We start from the raw sequence: 25,593 nt of genomic DNA on the forward strand, positions 1-25,593 counted from the left end.
TTACAGCAGGAAAGCTGTCCATAGGGAGGTAAGCGGTTAGCTGGTAAGCACAAAAAGGAACGGCATTATACCGCCCCGTAGCATGTGTTTAGAAAGACAAAATGCAGCCATACGTACTTCTGGCTACTTTATTTGTGATCTCCATAAATGTATTTAGGCCTATGTTTTCAGAATGAACCTGTTGCACAAAATAATGATGCAGATTTTAAAGCAATTTAACTGTTTGATTTTAATAATTGAACAATTTCAATATTCCTCAAAGTCACTTATGTAGCATTAACTAACAACTGAGTGTAATGATTCTAGACTAATACGCATTGTATTGCATTGTATGATTGCTAATAGACTAGTCTGGTATTGTCTGGTCTGGTAACTGCTATTTATAAAAAACAATGGATTTGCTTTATAAAATCCATTATACAAATTAAATAAGCAGAACTATAAAAGCATGTCGTCACAGATAATAATGTAAAAACAAATTCATTCTCTTTGTACTGAAAGGCTGTTTGTCTAATTTTGGCATTATGCATAAAATTAACCCAGGCTCATTCCTGGAGAGCGCCAAATATGTCCCTGGAGCTACGTTTTTATTTTTTATTTAGCAGTTTTTGTTTTTGCAAATCCACCAGAGGCCACTGTGGATGCTTTAAATAAGATGTCAAATTTCTCTTGCGAGTGCCATTCACTCCTTTTGTTCTTGCTTAAATCAACCAGAGGCCGCTGTTGACTGACTGACTGACTAACCGATCAACTGACCCATCCTCCTCCTTCCAGCCAAAAGTTTTTAAAAACATTTCGAAAAAGAAAAGCTTTTCACAACGTTTTCAGATTTTCTGAAAACTCACACTGTTATTTATATTTTTATTTAGTTTTTTGGATTTTGTTTTTGTCTCTTTTGTATTTTGGACTCGAACCCCATCGTCGTGGTCAACTTCTCTCTATGTCTCAAGTTCGCCGATGTACATGGTGAGCTAACTGGACAAACTTATAAGTATGGGAAAGCTGTCCATACGAAGATAAGCGGTCAGCTGGTAAGCTCGAAAAAGGAACGGTGTTTTACTGCCTTGTAGAGTTCGTTTTAAAGACGAAATGCAGCTATAGATACTTATGGCTACTTTTTCGCAATCTCCAGAAATGTGTATAAAGCTACGTTTTCAGAATGAACCAGTTGCATAAAATAATGATGTAAATTTTAACAATTTAATTTTAATAATTGAACAATTTCAATACTCCTCATAAAGTCATTATGTAGCATTAACTAACAACCGAGTTTCTGAATTCTAGACTAATTCTAGGATTCTAGACTAATACACTGTATTGCATTGTAGGATTGCAAATAGAATCACAGTCTGGGAAATGCTATGTAAAAAAAAAAGTTTATTATTAAAAGTGTGCTTTATAAAATCCATTATTCAAATTAAATAAACAGAACTATAACAGCATAATGTCACTGATAATAAAGTTAAAACAAATCCACTCTCTACTTAAATGCTATTTGTGCAATTTCCGCATTATACATAAAACAATAATGCAAATTTTAAAGAAATATAACAATGGGAAATTACACAAATCACCTTTAAATTGAGTAAATCTGATCATTGTTTATTTTGTTGGGTGTTTCTCTCACTCATAAACACATTGTTCACCGGTTAACTGTAACTTTCACCATAGAAGTTGTAGACTTTCAGAAGCTTGCCATTAAGTCTCAGTTAGACATTTATTTGATTGTTGACCAAATTGACCAAAAAGTCAATTCAGTCATATTCTGCACATTTCCACAATAACAGCCCTGTTGTTATGGAATGAGAAATGTTTTTGAGATCCCACTCATATATTGTTTCCTATATAAATTTCATTATGAAAAACACTTTCTGTGAACTGAATGGTAAACATTTAAATGTGCACATTTCAACTTCAGACCACATTAAAGATTTCAGAAAATGCATTATGTTAAAATTCAAAGGAAATGATCCACCCTCCACAAGCAAAAAAAAAAAAAAAAAAAGGTGAAGAGAGGCATTTAGTGAAAATTATTAAAAATAGGTAAACTGTATATGTGTACTTAATTATTCTAAAATAAATAATCTTTTTAAAAAATACACTTATTTATATTGTTTTGATAATTTCTTTCAAATAATTTCAAAGGTAAATAAGCAGCTAGTTTGACTACATTAAATATGGCAGAAGGACTAAACTGATCTCCAACTAAAGACACAGTGGACAGTTCGTCCAAATGCATAGTTCTAAAGATCTCTTTAGCTTTCAGGTGTCTCTTGACCAAATTGAATGTTATTATTTGTTTGAATAGGTATTTTCAGTGGTTATCAGCTGATAGATTTGGGCCAGTAGGGGTCCTCTGAGGCTACTGTCATCATCCATCCACATGGTTAATAAGCTATACTAATAGAGAAGACTCCAGATCTGTTTTTAAACTACTGTGATGTTTGGGTTTAGGGTTGGGTTAGACATTAATAAAATACAAGTAATATGAAATGTAATAAATAATATAAATAATTATTGTTATTTATATATTGTTAATGACTTCCAGCCACAGCCATGTGTGATCTATAGCTGATTAACCTTGTGAATGGATGATAACAGACTTCTGAGCCTAGTAGTAGGTGCAGAAGGCCCCTATTGGTCAAAATCTGTCAGCTGATAACCAATCATAACCAATTCAATCGAGTGATACCATTCAAATCGGCTGTCTCTTGTAGGTCCTTTTGTGGTATTGCTGTTTAAATGTCAAAAAATTGCCAATTCCTGATTGGGTAACACAAGAGTTAATGTCAACAAAGGTAACATCTGACCTTCTTTTCATCTGCTTTATCAAAATGTAAGGAGTTACATTGTCACCTTTAAATCTGGAATCTAACTAAGTTCTGGAACCGTAATGGCAGTGTGAACACATTTACATTTGATTTCTACATCTGCTCGAAGTGTTCTGTGCCAAACTTGAGTTGAATGTGGGCGTTTTTGTAACTTTCCACAGTCAGATTGGACCACTCTTTCTTGGAGACAAGAACTGTTATCAAGTTGTTGCTGGTGAGGTCACAGTAAGGTTGTTTCTCCCGACATTCAGGGTCTATCTCATAGTCTACTGTTAGTCATCCCAACCAAATTTCCTGCCTGTCATCTGATAGAACTTCATGTTGAAAGGCTTGTAGAAGTCTCGAAGTCTCTGCACGATCTCCGGGTCAATGTTTGGATGGGTTCGCCCTTTGGTTTTACCCAGGCAATGGGGTTTGCTGCTGCCCTCTGCCTTTTTGAGACAAGGGAAGCCCTTGGTCTGGTTGAAGTAGAAGTGTTTGTCTGTGATGATCCTCTTCAGGCCTAAGAAGTCCTGCACGCGGCCCAGTTCTCCAGCCGGGTCGCTGATCAGCCTCTCTCCACTCACAAACAGGATCTGGCTCATGGGGAAGAACTGCAGCCAGTTGTCCAGGTGTTTGGCGTAGATGCCGATCTGAATGGCGCTCCACGAGGTGTCAATCAACCCTGTAGTCCTGTTTTTGAATGTCAGGCTCTCAAAAGTAGGAATGTCAGGCTTCTTAGACAGAGTTTGTGTGTAGTCAGAGATGGCTCTTGTGACGGGGTCCCGGACAACCACTATCAGCTTGGTGTCACGGGACATGGCGTAGATCCTGGACGGAGCTTCTCGAGTGACAAAGTAGCTTGGTGTTTTCTCCATGGTGATCTGGCCCTCCAGGGTCTTCGGCATCAGGTCCCTGTACAGAAAGAGAAAGAGAATTATAGGAGCAGGTTTTTGCTACATTCTGGTTCCATGAAGAACAGTTAAAATAAATCACTTATTGAAACCTACCTATTGAACTATTAAAAATATACTTTTATACTGTTTTTAATTCTATCAATGATTCCATGAACTACATTTAACATCTTTAATGGCCTGTTTCCACTGAGTGGTAGGGTATAGTTCAGTTCGGTACGCTTTTATGGCTGTTTCTACTGTCAAAAGGTACCAAAAAGCAAACCGTATCATACCACTTTTTGGATATTGGTACAAAAGCGCCATTTTTAAATACAAAGCTGAGACATTACAACGTAATAATATAAACATGTAACAATGAGCCATGCTTGACCTGAGCTTGATTTGATTTGATTTATGTATTTTTCGAACAGAAATATCATACATAAAGTATCATTTACAAAAATACATTTTAACATAGTCGAAAATGGAGTGGGATGAAGCACAAGCTTATTATTTTCCCACACCATTAATACACACATCCTTTGTCTATTACTTAAACTTAGTTCTTCTTTTACAAATCTCTTCTTTTTACATGAGACATATTTTATATGTCTGATTCCATTTGTACCTTTATATTTTGTAACATAGACCCAAAAAATACATAGTACTGCAAAGAGCATTAATTAAAATTGTATCACACCTTTCTCATTTTATTCTTTTTCAATCACTTTCATCATTAATTTATGTTAACAATATATATTTATACAACTTTTTAAATTGATTATTATCCTGACATTGTTTGAGAGTCTGATCTAGACTGTTCCATAATTTCCCACTACAGACAGAAATACACAACCTCCTACCTCCTCCTTGTTCTTCTCTCAGATTATATCCCCCTAGTCTTTCTTCAAAAATTTTTCGTATGCATTTCGGATGTAATTTATTCCTAGGTTTAAACATAAATTGTGCTGTTTTAAATTTAACTAAATCATTGAACTTAAGTATCTTCAATTAATTTTTTTTTTTTATTTGTATGCTCCAAATACTCCACATGTTCTATCAGTCGAATGACTTTTTCTGCATTGTACATAAGGATCGTTAATTAGATTTATATGTATCCCTCCAAATTTCAACCCAATAACTCATATATGGCAACATAAGCTTGTTAAATACATTGATTTTTTTGTCTAGGAAAAATCTTGCTTTTTACACTATTGCTACAGTTTTGACTGATTTTGATATCTCATTTATTTGCTGTTTTCAACTAATTTGATGATCTAATCCAACACCAAGAAACTTAATTGCATATACTCTTTTATAACGAACTTGTAGCTTAACGAAATTTTTGAGCTCATGATAATAATGTGCATGGGATTATTGATGTGCTTCTGACATTTGATTCTTTAAGAAACTGACAAACGCGTGAGTGACGCAAGAAGAAACAGACGAGAAGCCCAACAAAACAAAGGAGCAAATGTTTCTTTCAGCAACCTAAAACATGAACAAACTACCATGTTTAACTATTATCATCACCTTTTGGACTATTATGAACTTGGAAATGACAGAATTACCCTCTAACAAGATGTTACATGTGCTGGTGAAGAATAAAGAAACAGACTGTAGGCTATATGTTGCTTGTTGTTTCTGAACCCAAATAAGGATAAAGGCCCGTGCACACCGGGACACTATTTGCTCGCAATTTCCATCGACGTTTAACGCCTCATGACTAAATAAAGGGCGGCAATGTGATCGTGCACATCAACAAGCAAAATGGCAGGCCTAAAGGGTGTCAGAAGCTTAAAGTTGTGTAGCGCCATCTAACAACAAGGAGTGATTTTGCATACTCTTCTGCTCGACGCTAGTGAAAATCGATGCAGGGGTACCAATCTTGGTCCAGGGGGCCGGTGTACCTGCAGGGTTTAGCTCAACCTTTGCCTCAAGGCACCAGCCTTGGTGTTTCAAGTATACCTAAGAGCTTGATTAGCTTGTTCAGGTGTAATTGACGGTTGGAGCTAAAATCTGCAGGACGCCAGCCCTCCAGGAAGTTTGGTGACCCCTGCTTAAATGAATACTGTGTGTAGTTTATCTGTAATTGTACATTGGTACCCTTTTGGCAGTGGAAATGCAAGCCTGATAAAGGTGACCCATACCGACCCGTATAGTACTGTACTGTACCACTCAGTGGAAACGGGCCATTAAATAAATGTTTTCATAGTAACATTTTTAACATCCTTTTAGAACTTTTCCATTACAATATTATTTGGGCAATCTAAAATGGTTCTTGTATGAAATTGCTGCAAACCCCCTTTGAACAGATTTCATATTGCCTTTTTTTTTTGTAATTTTACAGCATTTTGTCTGTGTCTAAAGCTTTGTGCTTTTCTTTTTTGTGTGCAGTTGACCTCTGTTCATCTCTGAGAGGATGAATGCTTTTCTCCGAAGCTCTTAGTGCCAATCAAGGCTCCATTAGACCATCAAGCAGTGACCCCAACATCACATGACACCAGATACGTTTGCTATTTTATTAGGTTTCTTCCCAAGTAGAGTTATTGATAAAGCAAATTAATATCCAAAACTTCAAAAAGGCTGAAGCAAAATATGTTGGCTTTTATCTTAGTTCTCCTTTAGGAAAAATAGGCCTTAATTTGTGTCCATTACAAGTCAGCAAGGGCAGTATTTAGCTGGTGATTTTTGTCCTGTGCTTTACGTTCTAGCTCTGTCATATCTTAAAGAGGAAGAATGGAGTGTAATTTGTTTGTCCGCGCCACTCTCACTCTCTCTTCCCACCACTCTCTAGTGCCTTCAGGACACTGACCTGAACCAAAGAGGATAAAAGCAGTGGATTAATGATTTACAGCACTCCACTCCACCATTTAGAGCCTCATAAGCCCCGTTCGCTTCAGATTCAGCCCAAGTGCAGTATGCAGCCTTCAATTATTTATCTCCCTCCACCGGGGGGGTTTAGGCCCTGACAAAATGGCCTCCCTCAACCCCCGATGGTGGTTTATGGGCTGTAATGGCATTAGCGGGCTGGGGGTCAGCAGCTTCAGATAGCCCTTCAGGTCACCATTTTTCATTGGCAATTGTTTTTTCATGTCACATGCCACCACAAATTCATGCCTCCAGATAAAAAAATAAGAGCCCGGTGGCTTTCCAGCATGTGGCAGTGAGTGTTTATGTGCAGTGCAGCTGGTCTGTTTCGCTCAACTGAACACCACAGGTTGCTGATTGAGTCCGTTTTTGCAGCACTTCTACAGATGGAAGAAGATTCTAGAGCATGAATTAAGGTGGTGATGTAACACGAGGCAAACCTTTTTGCATATTAATTGCTTGTTTTTCTATTTTAGCTGGTGTTTTAAGTGACTTTGCTCATGCTTATCAGAGAGCCAGCCTTCCAAAAGTTATCTGGTGTAAAGTGTTTTGATCATCACAACTGTTGATAGATTGCAACAATTATCAGCCAGGAAAACTAAAATCCCAGGTACTACCTGTGGCTGTTGATGTGAATACCACGCTAGTCTCAGAGAGAAAAGGGAAAGACATGATAGAACCAGGCCTGGGAGATTTTATGTTGTTCTGTTTATGCTGTAGGTCAGGGATGTTCAGCTCTGTTCCTGGAGATCTACCTTCCTACAGAGTTCAGCTGCAACCTTGATCAAACGCATAAGTCTTTAATGACCAAGTGCTCTACTTTGTTGGTTTAAGACGCGGTCACACTGCCTAGACTTCAATTTCTACTCATGCAAATGCGGCAGATGGGAAACGTGAGCTCGTGTGACAAGTTTTCCATGTCGCTGCATAGGAAAGTTCAAGCTTGGCGAACTCTGACCTGCATAATTGCTTGTGAAGCTCTGCACAAGACTTTTGGCCAGCGGAGAAATTAAAATGGTTGTGCCCAACTGAGTCTGGTTCTCTCAAGGTTTTTTTTCTTCACTCCCATCAGGTGAAGTTTTTTTTCCCTCTCCGCTGTCGCCTCTGCCTCGCATGGTTCAGGATTGGTAGAGCTACGCATCGATGAATTTGCTCTTCAGTGTTTGAACTCTCAGTAATGATTAAATCACACTGAACTGAGCTAAACTGAACTGAACCTAAACACTAAAACCTGAACCACACTGTTCCAGTTACTGACCATTTATGTGAAGCTGCTTTGACACAATCTACATTGTAAAAGCGCTATACAAATAAAGCTGAATTGAATTGAATTGAATAATTGCATCAGGTGATTGCGGGAGACCATAGAGGATCAAAGCATGACCTGTCTGTACAGAAATGTACAATTTAAAGCAATCGCTCGCTTTTTGACCTCTAATCATCTTGTTTAATTCCACCCCTTTTCACAGCATCATACAACAGAATTTCGCAAACTCTTAACTCTAGCATGACCACGACTTTAGTTGTGTTTGATCTGGGTTGGAGTTAACTCTGCAGGAAGGTATCTTCAAATAATATTTTCTTTGATCAAATAAAAATGTAATGTCGGCGCCAACAGCCTAGTGGTTAGTGCGTCAACACATAGCACCCAAGTCCTCGCAGCGACCCGAGTTCGATTCCAGGCTCGAGGTCCTTTCCCGATCCTTCGCCTATCTCTGTTCCCCACACATTCCTGTCTGTCAGTCTCCACTGTCCTATCAATAAAGTTAAAACCCCTTAAAAAATAAAATTAAATAAAAATGTATTGGTTTACTATTTTTTGTTTACTTCTTCTCTATACCTTGAATTACATTATATTGGTGCTAAAACCAAGGATGGAGGGACATTTTGTTGGCAAACTCTCGCTGATTAGGAATATTTTTGGTGCAGATGTGGAATGATGGAGAAGAGTCTGCCATCATAGATGCTTGAGGCTGCTAGTGCTGAAAGTTTGGATGGATGGACTTGATGCCATTACCTTGAGACCAGAACTTGCTTTGGGAACAAGCAGAAGTGTGCCTATTTACAGAGCTTCACCTCTGCCCACTCCGGTCTTGAGTTCCACTGAGGAGCTCCAGAATGATAACCTAAGTCTAATAAGGACAAAAAAAAGCTATTTTGCATTGCTGTTTTGTTTATGTAGCAGTGATCCTTTACCCATTATCAGCTAACTTCATTGACACTGATCACAATATAATTTTCAATTCAAATGTATTAAGAAATATCAATAATTAAGTAATAACTCAGTTATGTTGTGTTCACACTAGAGTTTTTTGAAATTCTGTTGTACTGCACTGTGAAAAGGGGTGGATTAAACAAGATTAGACATTTAAAAAAGCAAGTGATTGGTCCATGTTTTAAATTCCTGTCCAGAGAGGTCATGTTTTGATCTTCGATTAGTCTCACGCAATCATGTGAAGCGATTTCCCAGGTCAGAGTTTACCAAACTTGAACTTTTCAATGCAGTGAACTGCAAACTTGTCGCATGAGCTTGTGTTTCTGCTCTGACACATTCTCGTGCGTATGAATGTAAGTCTATGGGGGGAAAAGTCAAGTGTGACCGCAGCTTAACAATCCAAAGCTTGTACGTTGAGTTCTGTATTTCAACGAGTGCCCTGTTAAACAGGCTTAACTTTTATAAAGCCACATCCTACTTCCCTATACTTTAGAACTTTTTAATAAGCATGTCTTGTGTGCAAAAATGTAGGCAAAATAACAAAGCTAAATTTTTTTTATAAGCATTATTGTCCATTTTAAATACACCCAGTGAAATTGTGAATCTACTTCTATGCCTGTGCATATTTTGTTTGAGCAAGTTTGTTGAATACATAAATTCACGACGCTGTGTTTCTAAACATTGCATCAGTACAACTTGCAAAAAACGGCACGTATGAGATGTATAATTCACAGGGTGATTTAACCATGTAAACAATTAAAAACAAAAGCCAAGTCAGTTCCACCTGTGGTGATGTGACTAATTATTGATGTTTAGATACCTGGTGGCCAGGTGATGCTGATGTCGCACTATATAGTGCAGGTCATGAGGCCATCAGGGACAACCTTCATACATGCCAAAGTGAACAACATTGCCTCTTTAATGAAATAGACATGAGCTTGGGCCAGTAGTGGCATTTATATTTAATAAGGTACAACCGTCTTGTTGTCAAGGTAAAAAAAAAAAAAAAAAAAACCTGAAAGAAACTACTCTGTAGAACTGCATAGTCTAACTAATGACAACTTTAGACAAAACTTTATATTTTAAATTACAATTATTTTATGAGTTTATTTGTTGAATTTCTCTATTCTACAGTTGAAGTCATAATTGTTAACCCCCCAGCCCCCCCACCCCCCATTTTAAAGGATAGAAGATTTATTCTAAACATTATAGTTTTAATAGCTAAAGTCTTATAGCTGGTTTATTTTGTCTTTGTTATGATGACAGTACATACTATTTTACTAGATGTTTATCAAGATACTAGTATTCAGCTTAAAGTGACCTTCATGGCCCGTTTCCACTACGTTGTACAGTATGGGTCACCGGCTTGCGTTTCCACTGCCGAAACGGTACAAATGGGCGTGCTGTACGACAGGAAGTTTTCATCGACGACTTTCTCGCTAAAGGAAATGTCAAAGTAAAGCTATACGGGTCGTTCACAAAGAGAAGCACTTCACACTAAACAAATACTTTAGACACATAAATACTTGTATATAAATGTTCATTACTAACCTTTCTATGAACATTATTTGATTGTAACTGCAGATTAATTATGCGAAATAGCGAAATAACCTACTGTAACGTCTGCAATTATATAAAATAAATAAATAAATGCAACATATATGAACACATACAGACCCTTACAGTTTCTGATCTGTTACCAATTACAGAAAGAGTACACACAGCATACATTTAGTCCTTATTTGGGTTCAAAAACAACACTTAACATATAGCCTACAGAAACCTCTCATCTGTGTCTTCAATTTTCACCAGCACATGTAACCTCTTGTTAGAAAGTTTTCCATCGTTCCTGAGTTCATAATAGTCCAAAAACTGATGAAAATATTTAACACTAGAACTGCCATGGGGTCAATTTTGCCCGTCACTGTTATTCAAATGCACACAACAGACTTTCAATAAAACATTCAAGCCTCCCAGTCATTGACTTTTGCTGAAATTGCCTTATTTATAATTCCCAGATATTAAAAATTGTTTAGATACAAATAGATTAAAAAGCGGGACATTTATACTGGCGCCAGTGTGGGACAAATTTACCCACTATAAAAAATTATTTATGCACTGCTTATGTTTAAAATTACTTTCCAATGACTTTCACTTTCAATTTCACTCAATGAATTAGTGGTTATAATAAATGAATAAAGTCACAATGACTAAAAGAAGGCGATTTTAGAGCTATTAAAAATGCAAAATGCAATGATTGATAGAAAGTCTGGAGAAACAAGTTATGCATTAGAGTATGATAGCTCATTTAGATATTTTAACCTACTCATAACATAATAATCTTGTTATCCTGAAATGATAATTTCTTTAAAGTCTAGACACTTTTTTTTAACCGTTGCGAAAGACAGTGAAACAGTATGTTTGTTTTTTAATTTGTGCTGGGTAAAATTTTCCCGCACTGGCGATTTTAGGTGAAAAGCAACCTCCAGCGGTTCTAGTGTTAAACGTGGCAGTTTGTTCATTTTTTAAGTTGCTAAAAGAATTATTTGCTCCTTTGTTTTTTCCGGCTTTTCCTTTGTTTTTTCTTGCTACACTCTCACGTTTGTCCATTTCTGAAAGTAGCAGAAGCACTAATAATCATGCACACGTTATCATGAGCTCAAGAAGTTCGTTATTTTAAATATAGCCTATATGCGAGGGATTGTTAGCTCTAGAGAAAGTGAAACCGCCCACACTTTTAGACGGCCTCGTAAAACAAAATCAGGACATGGCAGATTTTGTTCTTCTTGGCTTTGTGGCTGTTCACCAAGACTACGACAAGGTGTGTTTGAGCTCGGGTCGACCAGGCCATTAACAGCTTAATTAGGCAAGTTTGGGCAATCAGGCAAATCATTGTATAAAGATGTTTGTTTTGTTATGTATATATATATATATGTATATATATATTGGTTAAGGGGCTAAAAATAGTGACATCAAAATGTTTTTTAAAAAAATTCAAAACTGCTTTTATTCTATCTGAAATAATAAAAAAACAAAGTAATGGTGAACATTTTTGACGTCAATTGTAAATGTGTTTCAAAAAAGAAAGGAACACGATGTCAAAATATTCCTTTTTAGGGTGCACAAGCCCTTTATGAAGCTAAGAAATGAGTAAAACGTCGGAATCCTCTTTTGGGATGCGATTGTTTGAAATAAAACAGCAGGCGGGATAAATCTTTGTTCTGTCACAGCACAAGGCCATTTCTCAGACATTAGAGCCCGCAGAGAGTTTAAAAGTTAAACAAACTCTTGTGTGCTTATAAGTCTCGAATGATAAAAGCACAAGAAAGAGGGAACAGGGAGATCTGGGAAGACGAGCGAAAAACATGACTGACAGCTTTCACAGCTTTACCGTTCTCTGAGGGACAGTATAAAAGGGAGGGTGTGACTGAAAGAATACTTCCCCCCATTTCTCTGGCAGGAGAAAGTGAGGCTTTTTCTAACAGATGTTTATTGGCGGCGCAAATGATGTAACACTTGAAGTAGCTTTGCCTCTGAGCACAAGTGATTTACAGTCCTTTCAGAGCAGTGTTTGATGTCTTCTTCACGCTGTAAGAATATGACTCCCTGTGCACACATAGGGCTGTTTCATACACACTGAAAGCCTCAGCCATTAAACACATCCGGTTCATTGCAGGGTCCGACACGTAGAGATCCAGCTGAAGAATATCAGCCAAATGCTTTGTCTCATATTCAGACAATCACCTTTACAGTGATGGGTTGACCAGAAATGTTAAACTCTGTCATCATTCAGTGACCTGCTTGATATTTTGCTGTTAAACATACCCAAAAGTTTGTTTAAACACTCACCGGCCACTTTATTAGGTACACCTGCTCGTTAATGCAAATTTCTAATTAGCCAATTACATGGCAGCAACTCAATGCATTTAGGCATGTAGACATGGTCAAGACAAGCTACTGCAGTGCAAACCAGTATCAGATGGGGGAGAAAGGGTTATTTAAGTGACTTAGAATGTGGCATGGTTGTTGGTACCAGACTGGCTGGTCTAAGTATTTCAGAAACTGCAGATCTAACTGCAGATCTAAATTTTCATGCACAACTATGTCTACAGAGTTTACAGAGAATGGTCTTAAAAAAGAAAATATCCAGTGAGCGGCATTTCTGTGGGCACAAATGCCTTGTTGATGTCAGAGGAGAATGGCCAGACTGGTTCGAGCTGATTGAAAGGCAAAAGTAACCACTCGTTACAATGCACAACACATCAAACCTTGAGGCGGATGGGCTACAGCAGCAGAAAACCACACCGGGTGCCACTCCTGTCAGCTAAAAACAGGAAACTACGACTACAATTTGCACACGCTCACCAAAATTGGACAGTAGAAGATTGAAAAAACGTTGACTGGTCTGATGAGTCTTGATTTCTGCTGTGACATTCGGATGTTAGGGTCAGAATAAGGCATCAACAACATGAAAGCATGGATCCATCCTGCCTTGTATCAACGGTTCAGGCTGGTGGTGGTGGTGTAATGACCACAGCATACCTAAGTATTGTTGCTGACCATGTCTATTCCTTTAAGACCACAGTGTACCTGTCTTCTGATGGCTACTTTATGCAAAATAACGTGCCATGTCATAAAGCACGAATCATCTCAAACTGGTTTCTTAAACATGACAATGAGTTCACTGTACTCAAATGGCCTCCACAGTCACCAGAGCTCAATCCAATACAGTGCCTTTGCGATGTGATGGAATGGGAGATTCGCATCATGTCAATATAGATCGAAATTATCTTAGAAATATTTCCAGTATACCTTGTTGAATCTATGCCATGAAGGATTAAAGCAGTTCTGACGGCAAAACGGGGTCCAATCGGGTACTAGTAATGTGTACCTAATAAAGTGTTCGGTGAGTGTATATGGTAAAATTGCTGTTTAAAGTCTTAACTAGGTTAATTAGCTTAACAAGGCAAGTTTGGGTAATCAGGCAAATTATTGTATAACAGTGGTTTGATCTATAGACAAAATATATACATATTGCTTAAGGGGGCCTCAAATATTGATCTTAAAATAATTAAAAAAACTAAATACTAAAAATAAAAACTGTTTTTATTCTAGTGAAAACAAAACAAACAAGTCTTTGTCCAGAGGAAAAAATATAGGAAATACTGTGAAAAATTCCTTGCTCTGTTAAACATCATTTGGGAAATATGTGATAAAAAATATCATAGGAGGGTGAATAATTTTGACCTCAACTGTATATATTAAATGATTGATTTTCAGATTAATATTTTACCAAAACGGATAAAAATCTAAATTAATATAAATACTTTATTATAAACTATTTTATTATGCTTTTGTAAATATTTTGAAGCTTGAAAACTGTGCTTTTGTGCTCCACAGAAAAGAGTCGGATGAGTTATGACTGCATGAATGTAAGTAAATGATGCCAATTTATTAACTTTTTTTTTTAAATTAAGTGACCTATACCTTTAAGCAAAGCAAATGGGTGTATACATACTGTAGTATCTTTATGTGGAATTTATGAAGAAAAAAATATTTTGGCACTATGGCGGATTATCCAAATCCATTCAACCTTTTCTTAAAGCATTCTGCTCCATTTGTGTTTAATGCAAACGAACTGCTGCCAAGCAACTCGCTTCATATAAGAGCAGATTTACGTCTTCCTCGCTGTAGCACAAGTGTGGTGTTCAGGGACTGACGGAGGGCATGACGAGTCAAACGGCCGCTAATCGCCAAAAGCACAAGGGTACAGAGGCCACAGAGCAGCAGATTCATGTCTCCCCACAGAGAGGTAAAGCACCCATAAATATCACACACAACTCCACACTGGCAAGCAGAGCAGATAATTGTCATCTAATTGGCTCAATATTTCTAGCCTTTGGCCAGACAGTCTCTTTCTCTTCTTCTTTCTCTTTTCCCTCAGTAGAGGTCAAAGGAATGTGTGCGTGAGATTTACAGTCTGTGCGGGTCTGTGTGTTTTCAAATAATATACATTTAACCACCACTGTCTGACTTTGTGACCCCATCAGCCAGTGTTTTAAGTAACCTCAGGAATCTACCTTTTTCCTACAACCCATGATGCTTTTGCAAAAAATATGGGGGTAACTTTGGTTTATTATAATAAATAAAATTTATATAAACCTGAAATAACCTAAAATCATGGTTTACTTGCATATCAATCACTCAGCATTACAAGTAAACCACATTTACAAGACTTTACTAAGAAATCAGTTTATTGGTCACACTTTACAATAGGGTTCTATTAGTTAAAGTGTTTACTAACAAAAAATAAGAATGAACAATACTTGTACAGCATTTATTAACTTGTAATATTTACTAATGCATTATTAACATGTGAAGTTGTGCTTGTCATCCACAGTTAATACAGATAGAGTTCATGATAACAAACAATGATTGGCTTTATTTTCATTAACTAATGTTGTCGAAGATTAATAAATCTTCCAATAAATGAACTTGTACTATCAGAATTTTGAGGAAATCAGTCGGCCAGTATATTGACTCTGTTTATTGTTTTCCAATTAAAAATGTTTCCTAAATTCTCATGCAGTATAACTATAAACTCTGGTCAAAAAACGGCGTTGCTCCATCTTTCTTTCTTTTACATTCGCATATATCATAATATAACTGAAAACAGTCCAATGAAGGTGGAGCAAACCATCACAAACAAAGGAGTAGGGGTGAAATCAGTCAATGTACGCAATTAGGAATATAAACATGTAAACTGTATGTGTATTTGAGCACTATTAATAAACTATTTTAAATCAAATTATGAATCTTAAAGAATGTATCATTGTATGTTAGTAACAGATAGAACCTTTTTGTGAAGTGTTACCATTTTCCCGTAGTGAATATACTAATTTGTGTATCTAAGTCTTAAGTATTCCATTTGTTTTGTTTGTCAAACACATAAAAACCAAAGAGTATTGCAGCATGTCAGTGGGAATCTTACAACTCATGTATTATTCTTTCAAGATGGAGCATTTTGATTTTAGCGCTTGTGATTTTTCTGATTTTGGGTCAGAGTTTGCAATATTTTTTCTGCTCTCTTACTGCAAAGTTTTTGCTTAAATCTGAACTAAAGACGCATTCCTGTCATTTATCGCACATTCACTTTAATAAACCTACAGAAAGCAGATTAATTTGTTTATATCATGGATGAAATTAGAATAAGCATCAAAAATCTAGGTGTGAAGATTGATTTATGCTTAAATGGATTCATGTTTGGATGACAACATGTGTTGTTGGCTTATTAATCATAATTGGGTTAAGAATATAAATAGTCCAAAAAAAAAATTAACACTTAGAACAATGTTTCATTCTCCTCACAATTCATCCATAGAATATTAAAAGTCAGTTGATCAAAATTAATAAATTAATTTCAGCATAGTTGAGTCTTTCCACAGAAATATTACAGACATATATTGGTTATTGCTATACTGATGAGAATACAAAGATAAAACTATCTGGAAGAACAAATATATATATATATATATATATATATATATATATATATATATATATATATATATATATATATAGTTTAGTTTTTTTTGCCACATACTTATTATTCAAAATGATATGTTTCAGTTTTTTAAATGAAAGTTCCCCAAACTGGAAGTGATTTAAAATGTAGATGAGGGATATTCGAATATGTGTATGCAGAAGCTAATCAATGTTGAAGGACAGCAGAGCAGGTGAATGCTGGAAATGATACGTTTCCACTCAGAGATCAGTCAACCATCAAGAAGGCTCTTGCTGTTGAAAACCTCCATGGCAAAAGCATCGCAAGCTGTTATTGTGTGTGACGTCTGAAGGTAGATTGTGTTGTTTGAAATTCTCACAGTTTAGTTTAAAAACAATTGTAGTTTGTTATCTATGTATGTATTTATGTATAAACTGCTCAAAAAATTAAAGGTCACACTTAAACAACACAATGTAACTCCAAGTCAATCACCCTTCTGTGAAATCGGACTGCCCGCTTGGGATCAACATTTCAAATTGACTTCCATGAGTTAATAATTGTGATTTCTATTGATAATTTTTGTGTGATTTTGTTGTCAGCACATTTAACTATGTAAAAAACAAAGCATTTGATAACAATGTTTCATTCACTTAGATCTAGGATGTGATATTGTAGTGTTTCCTTAAATTGTTGGAGCAGTGTATATTCTGAATCTCACCTTTTAGAAAAAAAAGTTTATTTTACTTAATGCAAAGTCTAACATTGAGTGATTGCTCAAGCACTTTGGGTTGTACTAGAGGAATGGAGTCACTGTATTATTCCCATTAAATAGTTGTTTTGTACTTGATTGACACATTGCACTTCACAGCCTTCTGCAGTCAAGAATTTGTATAGTTATGGACAAAAAATATAGTAGACCATTTGAGATTGATTTATGATTTATAGTAATAGTAAAATATTTTTTTTCTGTAGACTGATGAATTTATGACATTATATTATATTATATTATATTATATTATATTATATTATATTATATTATATTATATTATATTATATTATATTATATTATATTATATTATATTAATACAGTTGTCCCTCATTATTCGTGAGAGTTGCATTCTAAAAATAACCCACAAAAGGTGAAATCCGTGAAGTTGTATCCTTTATTTTTAACTATTATAGATATTTTAAGGCTGTAAAACCCCTCACTATACACGTTATACACTTTTATTCAGACAGGCATTCAAACTTTTGTTGAAAAATAAGTCCAGTATTATAGAAGGAAACCAAAGATCACAACCTGTTATCAGGCTCAAACATTCATCGCTGTCAGCAAAACGTTCATAAAGCTTTTTAGTTTTTTTGCGGATAATGTTTGCATACAGCGTAATGTTCTTTTCCCTTCAGTCACTGATCCACAAAACTAAAGCAGACTCTATCCTTAAGGGGGTCGCACACCGGATGCGGCGTGCATATGGTATTTAGAATATAACTAGTAAGATGGCAAGTCAAATTGCACAAAATAAATTTGCAGAACTGCGAGGCCCCGAAAGGTGAACTGCATTATACCAAGGGACGACTGTATATATTATATTATATTTTATTATATTATGTTATATTATATTATATTATATTATATTTTATTATATTATATTATATTATATTATATTATATTATATTATATTATATTATATTATATTATATTATATTATATTATATTATATTACAACTAAAATTCTTTACACCATGACCATTTAAACACAATTATTTAAACTGAGTTTTGGATACAGAATTAGCAGAAAAATCTCTGTAATTTCAGGTTTATAGCTACAGGTTATGCATGGAAATCGGCAGAAAGTTGTGCTATAATTTATTTAATAAAGCGAGCAAACTGGACAAAACTGCACACGGGACATATTTCTCATCGAGACTAAATATGGGAGCTGAAACTTTAAACAAATGGTTCATTTCATGACATTTTCAAGAATGTGCAAACACACACACACGCACACGCACACACAGATTTTCATTGGTACCTTATGGTATTAATTCAGTCAGTGATTTAAACTCCTGCCATAATCCAATAAAATCTAATTTAGGCATTCAAGCAAACTTTCCAGACCTGATACACACACACACACACACACACACACACACACACACTGTACTTTATTCAAACCACAGTTAAACTAGGCCAGTACAAGGGAAAATGTACACCGATTAAAAAAAAAAAAAAAAAAAGTAACCGTGCTCCGCTTTTACTTTAACATGAATGATGAATCCGGAAATTTGCTTAGTATTTCTACAAAAATCACAATATTGAATGCTATTTATTTCAGCCTCATTTTTGGCAAATAAATCTGTCCACAGAAAGTATGGTAGAGTGTTATTGTAGTGTGCTGCATGTGTTTTCTTTTCCTCTTTCTATACCAACTGCCTTTGCACAATTTAGTAAAAATTTAATAGAGTTAGCTTTACAGTCTGTTCTTATAAATATATCAGCAGCATTTTAAGTTTTCTCTGTCGCTCTCTCGGTCTCCGTCTCTCTGTGCCTCGAGTAAATCCCAAGTTTATTGTGTAAGAGAAGAAAAAATAAGCAGTATCTCTGTGGCATCCGTCTTGTGAATAATTCAGCCTCTCTAACTGAAGAGGACGATGGGCTGGAATGAAAGACAGAGAGAAAATACACTCTGTGCCATCAGAGGATGAACATACTTTTAAGTTTCACCACACACACACATGCAGAACCTCGTCTTCCCCTTCTTACGGCCTTCCGTTACGAGACGGGAAACTTTAATGTTGCATTTGCTTTGAGGGAAACCCTGACCGCTCCTCTGATCCTCTTGGCAGCTAAACTGGGCTGTGGATTGAAAAGTGAATGCTTGAAATGAGCTGAGTGTGGCTGAAGACATTTGTGGATTTATATTCCTGATCCCCCACCCTGCTGCCGTCCCAAAAACAGACAAAAAACAGCATGGGTTACTATAGAGGCAGTTCAAATGTTAGTATGTATGTGTGTTGTTACGTTCAGGATACTAACATACTGCTCCTAATATTGCTGTAGTATTTAGTAAGTGAAATGCTGTACAATTTTTTAAATATAACTCTTTTATTTAGAAAACATTTATTGTGACTAATTACATGCAAAATAAAAGTTTGTGTTTACACCAAAAAAATCATTTCAGCCTCATTCTGAAAATGTACCCCTAAATACATCTCTGGAGACCTTCAAATACATCCCAGGAGCTATGTTTCTTCTTTTTTTTTTTTTTTTTTTTTGCAGTTTTTGTTTTTACGAATTCACCAAAGGCCGCTGTGTACACTCTTTCAGATCTGACCAACTGACCAATACCCCCCAGCAACCCCCTTCCCTAAACCCAACCAATAGCTTTTTAAAAAGCACTGATTGACCAACTCCCACCCACTTCTCTTAACACAACCTACAGTGTTTTGAAAAGCAGTCCAGAAAAAGGAAAAAAAAACCTTTGCTAATTTTTACCACGTTTACAGATTTAACCACATTTCTTACCCTGTTATTTACTTGTTTATTTTTTGGCTTTTTTCTTGTCTTACCTACTTTCTGAAACTTTTCTTTGCTGGACTCGAACAAGGAGTCGACAAACTGGTAACAGTGGGAAAGTAGTCCATACAGAAGCAGTCAGGTGCTAGCGCCATCATATCGCCCCGTAGTGTTTGTTTTAACGACAAAATGCAGCCATACATACCTCTGGCTACATAATTCTGGATCTCCAGAAATGTATATAGGGGTACGTTTTTAGAATAAGCCTATGTTGAGAAAAAATTATGTTAAATGTGTTTATTATTATTATTATCATTATTATATATAATTTTCTTATTATTAATTTATAATGTATATATAAATACATCCATGTATATATGTTTGTTAATATCACCAGCGAAGTAGCCCTCACGGATTGCTGTAGAAAACTCCCTGACATTCTCATGAACTACATATCCCATCATGCACCAGTCACACACCAGTTCCATGTCACCTCTTGATTACACACACAGCTAAAGCTCGTCACGAGTCCTTGTATTATCCATACACCACACACATAACTGCTTCTGAGTCTTGTTCCCCTTGTGTACACTACAAATTGTTGTCCTGTGTTTTTTTTTTGCCATGTTTTAACCATGTGTTTGTTTACAGTTTATGTTGTTTTGCCGCCTACCTCAAACACATCGCCTGTTACTAGGATTACTCGTTCCCCTTTGCTACTCTTTGCTCCTGAATTAACCTTGCCTGTCTGACTATTCAAAAATAAATCTGCATAAATACACAGGTAAACATACACAGCACACACACACACACACACACACACACATATAAAATATAAATACAAACATTTATTTTTAACATGCGATTAGTCACCATTAACCATCAAACAGCACTAGTTTTATTGTTGTACAATGCCTTATTTTGTGTGTATTGTAATGGACTTTTCACCCCTGGTCACATTGAAATGCAAAATGAAACTTTGCCTATGTGTAACCAGGTGTGGCTTTGGTTTCCAGGTGTATGCATATTTAGGGCAAATTCCAATAGTACTTGAGCTCTTCATATGCTACTGACTCTGAAGGCCAAAAGGATGGATTTTAGAGGAAGCAGGGCACTTGTTTATTATAATTAAGCCATTTAGAACACACTTGATCAATAGAGTGAAAGATGATGTCATTTCCTCATTATATTAATGTTACAATAGCAAGGCAGCACCAACAGGGAACCCTGATATTGCTGTTAATTATTATTAAATATCACTTTATTTGGTACAACTGCATGTTACTAATATCTAATAAGCCAATTAATATTTAATACTCAATAAATTTAGATATTTTGGTCAAGATTATTAGCTGAAGTTTAAATTTAACATCAGAATAGGGAGGAAAGATGATTTAAGTGACTTTGAAAATGCCATGTTTTTGGTGGCAGACGAGCTAAACTAATGCTGGGTTTACACCATAAGCAAAATCAATTATTCACTCAAGTAGATTACATAGATGCAAACACAAATATGAGCACATTTTTGATGGGTAGTGTAAATGGCTTGACGTGTAGAATTTGCAGCCTGATCTCATGAAGAAACTTAAGTATTTTACGTTTTGGCAGTTTAGTGCCAAAGTTTAGGCTAATTTGTACAATTTCTTAGTTCAGTCATACCAAAATGTTGTTTTTTTTTAATAATAATAATTTTTTTTTTTTTAAGGAAGCATGACATTACATGCTATGAGATAGCTTTGAGAACTTGCGTCTTTTGTGCAAGTTCAAATAATTAAAATTGAGCAGAATATTTCCTTAGGGTCAAAACATCCCGCAAGTAAACTAGAGAAAGTATTGCAGTGCTCCGCATTTGGTGTAAATCTAGCACAAGTACTTCATTAACCTTCTATAAATCTGCTGGGATTTTCACACACAATCATTTTTAGGGTTTACTAAAAGAAAGCGAAATGTCCAGTGTGAGGCAACTCCAGATTGTTGCAAATGGCTAGTTGATTCCAGGAGTGGGAGGAGAATGACCAGAATGGATTGAACTAGAAAAACAACTAACCTAAATAACTATGTTACAACTGGGGTCTGCAGAAGAGTATCTTCCAACCCAGGCTCATTCTGAAAACATACTACAATACATATTTCTGCAGACCGCGAAATACGTTCCGGGAGGTTTGTAGTTTTTGTTTTCCCGAATCCACGAGATGCCGCTGTGTAGGCTTTTTCATATCTCAATTTGCTGTTCTCGCATAAACAAACCAGAGGCCGCTGTTGACTAACTGACTGACCAACCAATCGACTGACCCACCCCCCTCCTTCCCTAAACCCAACCAACAGTTTTCAAAAGCAATACAGAAAAAGAAAAGCACTTATTTTTACCACGTTTTCAGATTTTACCTCATCCTCACCCGGTTATTTACTTGTTTATTTAACTTTTTGGATTTTGTTTTGTCTAACCTGCTTTCTGGAACCGTTTTTCACCGGACTGGAACTGTGTCGTCGTGGTCAACTCCTCTCAGCGTCTCAAGTCCGGCATTGTACATGACGAGCTAACTGGACAAACTGGTTACAGCGGGAAAGCGTCTACATGGGAGGCAAGTGGTCAGCTGGTAATCACAAAAGAAATGCCATCATACCGCCCTGTAGCGTTCGTTTAAAAAATAAGCCATACGTACCTCTAACAACATAATTTGCGGTCTCGAAACGTATATAAGACAACGTTTTCAGAATGAGCTTATGTTGGCATCTTCTGTCAGCTTTACCTACATTTTGATGAGATAACAAACTGGACAATTGAATAATTGGGGGAAAAAGATGCTTGGTCTGATGAGTTTTGATTTCTGCTGCAACATTCAGATGGTTGAGTCAGAATTGAGCATAAACAACATGAAGTCCTAAATTGAGCATCATTTAAACACCCTGGCCAACCTGAGTTATGTTGCTAAGCAAGTCCATCCCTTTATTACTATAATGAACTCGTACTACGATGGCTATTTCCAACAGGATTACGCAAAATCTTAAATCTTCTCTAACTGTTGTCTTTACTGTACTCTGTGCCCTCCACAGTCATCAGATCTCAATACAGTAGAGTGCCTTTAGGATATGCTAGAACAGGAGATTTGAATCATGGATGTGCCACTGACTGCATGATACTATCAAGCCAATATGGAGCCAAATCTTCTATTATTTCAAACACCTTGTTGAATCTAGTCACAAAATCAAACAAGATCCAACCCAAGGAGCAAGCAGCGCCTGATAAAGAGGCCAAATAAAGTGCATGTAGCTGATTTAAAAGTACACTTCAGCATGGCATCTGCATTACTTTTTCATGTCTTTCTGACCCACTTGTTTCTGCATTCTAAGTCTTCTCAGGCTTTATCATTCTCTTTCAGTCTTATACACATTCTCTCTTCTTTTTCAGCAAATTCCAGTGGATATCAAAAGCTTAAGACTGATAAGACACATACATGTAATGCTGAGCTCACTTTCTGAGGGTTTCGTATTACCTGAAGATCATCATAATTCTCAAATTGTGCCTGCAAATCATAACCAGTTCATCTGAGAGATACTTAATATTCAAGTCAAGTTATTGGTCAAGTAAACATGCTATTTAATTCTCACTAAGGGATGTTTTTTAGGAGTCAGCATAGAGTAGGTTATAAAACATAATGTGTTTGATTGCTGAGCTGTGCAGAGATTAGTTAGCTTTAAACGGCCTATTCTTTAGTATATCCTCTTCCATTTAAGCTCTGCGCTAAGAGGGAGTGATTTTGTGCCAGGTTCATTCTTTCTGCTAGGCGTGTATATAATTCGTCGTGAGGAAGCTGGGGACGATTAGACGTCTGTTGCTCTAGACCTATTAAAAATCCCTTAGCAAGATCCACATGAGGAAGAAATAACAAAGAAACTTGACCTCTGCAAAACAGCTATTGCTCCATCATCATCTAGAGACTGCTACAGTGCTTTAAATCAATGTCTTAGATCTCCTTATTTTATTAATGTATAGGGAAAGATGCCCTGTTTACACATGGTCCATCAGATCACAGGCAAAGGCATTCTGAGAGTCCAAAACTATGTCCTTTAGCATTTGAGCCTTTTGAACAACAAGGTTCTGGAAATATTCCTCAGAGATTTTGGTCCATATTAATATGATAGCATCACGCAGTTGCTGCAGATTTGTCGGCTGCACATCCATGATGCGAATCTCCCGTTCCACCACATCCCTAAGGTGCTCCATTGGATTGAGATCTGGTGACAGTGGAGACCATTTGAGAACATTGCCATGTTCAAGAAACCAGTCTGAGATAATTTGCGCCTTGTGACATGGCGCGTTATCCTGCTGTAAGTAGCCTCAGGATATTTTCTGTTTTTCTGACCATTAAACCCTGGAGATGGTTGTGTATGAAAATCCCAATAGATCAGCAGGTTCTGAAATACTCAGACCAGCCCATATGGCACCATCAACCATTCATGTTCAAAGTCACTTAAGTACCTTTCTTCCCCACATTCTGATGCTCGATTTGAACTGCAGCAGATCGTCTCGACTCTTGCCTAAATGCATTGAGTTGCTGCCATGTGATTGGCTGATTAGAAATTTGTGTTAAAGAGCAGTTGGACAGGTGTGCCTAATAAAGTGGCCAGTGAGTGTATGTACTATGCGACTAGTCATTTTACTTTTGCTTGTGTTCGGCACTTTAGGCAATACTGTGTTGTATAACAACTACCACTACACAAATGCTACAGATCAAATAAAATCAGGACTGGAACTCGATAAGAGAATTGTGCTTGAAATAAATTGGATTTCAGCATTTGTGAGTTGTGTTTTGAATTTACAAATTGGATTTGCACATTTATGAATTTTGTTTTGAATTTACGAATTGGATTTGCGCATTTATGTATTGTTTTAAATTTACGAATTGGATTTGTGAATTGTGTTTTGAATTTACGAATTAGATTTGTGAATTGTACTTTGAATTTACGAATTTGATTTGCCCATTTATGAATTGTGTTTTGAATTTACGAATTGGATTTGCGCATTTATAAATTGTTTTGAATTTACCATTTGGATTTGCGCATTTGTGAATTGTACTATGAATTTACAAATTGGATTTGCGCTTTTATGAATTGTTTTGAATTTACGAATTGGATTTGTGAATTGTACTTTGAATTTACGAATTAGATTTGCGCATTTATGAATTGTTTTAAATTTTAAAATTGGATTTGCGCATTTTTGAATTATTTTGAATTTACGAATTGGATTACCACATTTATGAATTGTGGTTTGAATTTATGAAATTGATTTGCGCATTTATGAATTGTGGTTTGAATTTCTAAACTGGATTTGCGCATTTATAAATTATGAATTTACAAATAGGATTTCCACAATTATGAACTTTGTTATGAATTTATGAATAGAATTTGCACATTTATGAATTTTGTTATGAATTTACTAACAGCATTTGCACATTTATGAATCGTACATTAAATTTACAAATTGGACTTGCACATTTATAATTGTTTTGAATTTATGAATTGGATTTGCATATTTTTAAAATTGCTTTTAGAATTTATGAATTACATTTTGTAAATGTATTATTTTTAGACTGATCTGACTCTTTATGAACATTGTGCTGTTGTCATTACTTTGACTTAAGTATCCAAAAAACAAAAAAAAACAAAAAAACAAATCTCAAATCCCCACATACACGCTTCTTTTCAATTTAGCCTTGTATCAAAACCGTGCCGAACCAGAAACACACACGCTGTGACCACATTATGTTCTTCTGTAT

General features: G+C 36.0%; 1 protein-coding gene across 1 annotated transcript in view; it reads right to left on the minus strand.

The window, feature by feature from the left end:
* Positions 1–1,581: 1,581 nt before the first annotated feature.
* Positions 1,582–25,593, minus strand: part of si:ch211-216b21.2 — a 69,386-nt gene continuing 45,374 nt past the window's right edge. The window contains exon 2 of the mRNA XM_002664008.8: positions 1,582–3,725. Coding sequence (XP_002664054.3) covers positions 3,104–3,725 — 622 coding nt within the window. The 3' untranslated portion in view covers positions 1,582–3,103. The remainder of the gene's footprint in view (positions 3,726–25,593) is intronic.

The sequence above is a fragment of the Danio rerio genome, chromosome 12 (assembly GCF_049306965.1).
Source record: "Danio rerio strain Tuebingen ecotype United States chromosome 12, GRCz12tu, whole genome shotgun sequence".
Classification (NCBI taxonomy): Eukaryota; Metazoa; Chordata; class Actinopteri; order Cypriniformes; family Danionidae; genus Danio; species Danio rerio.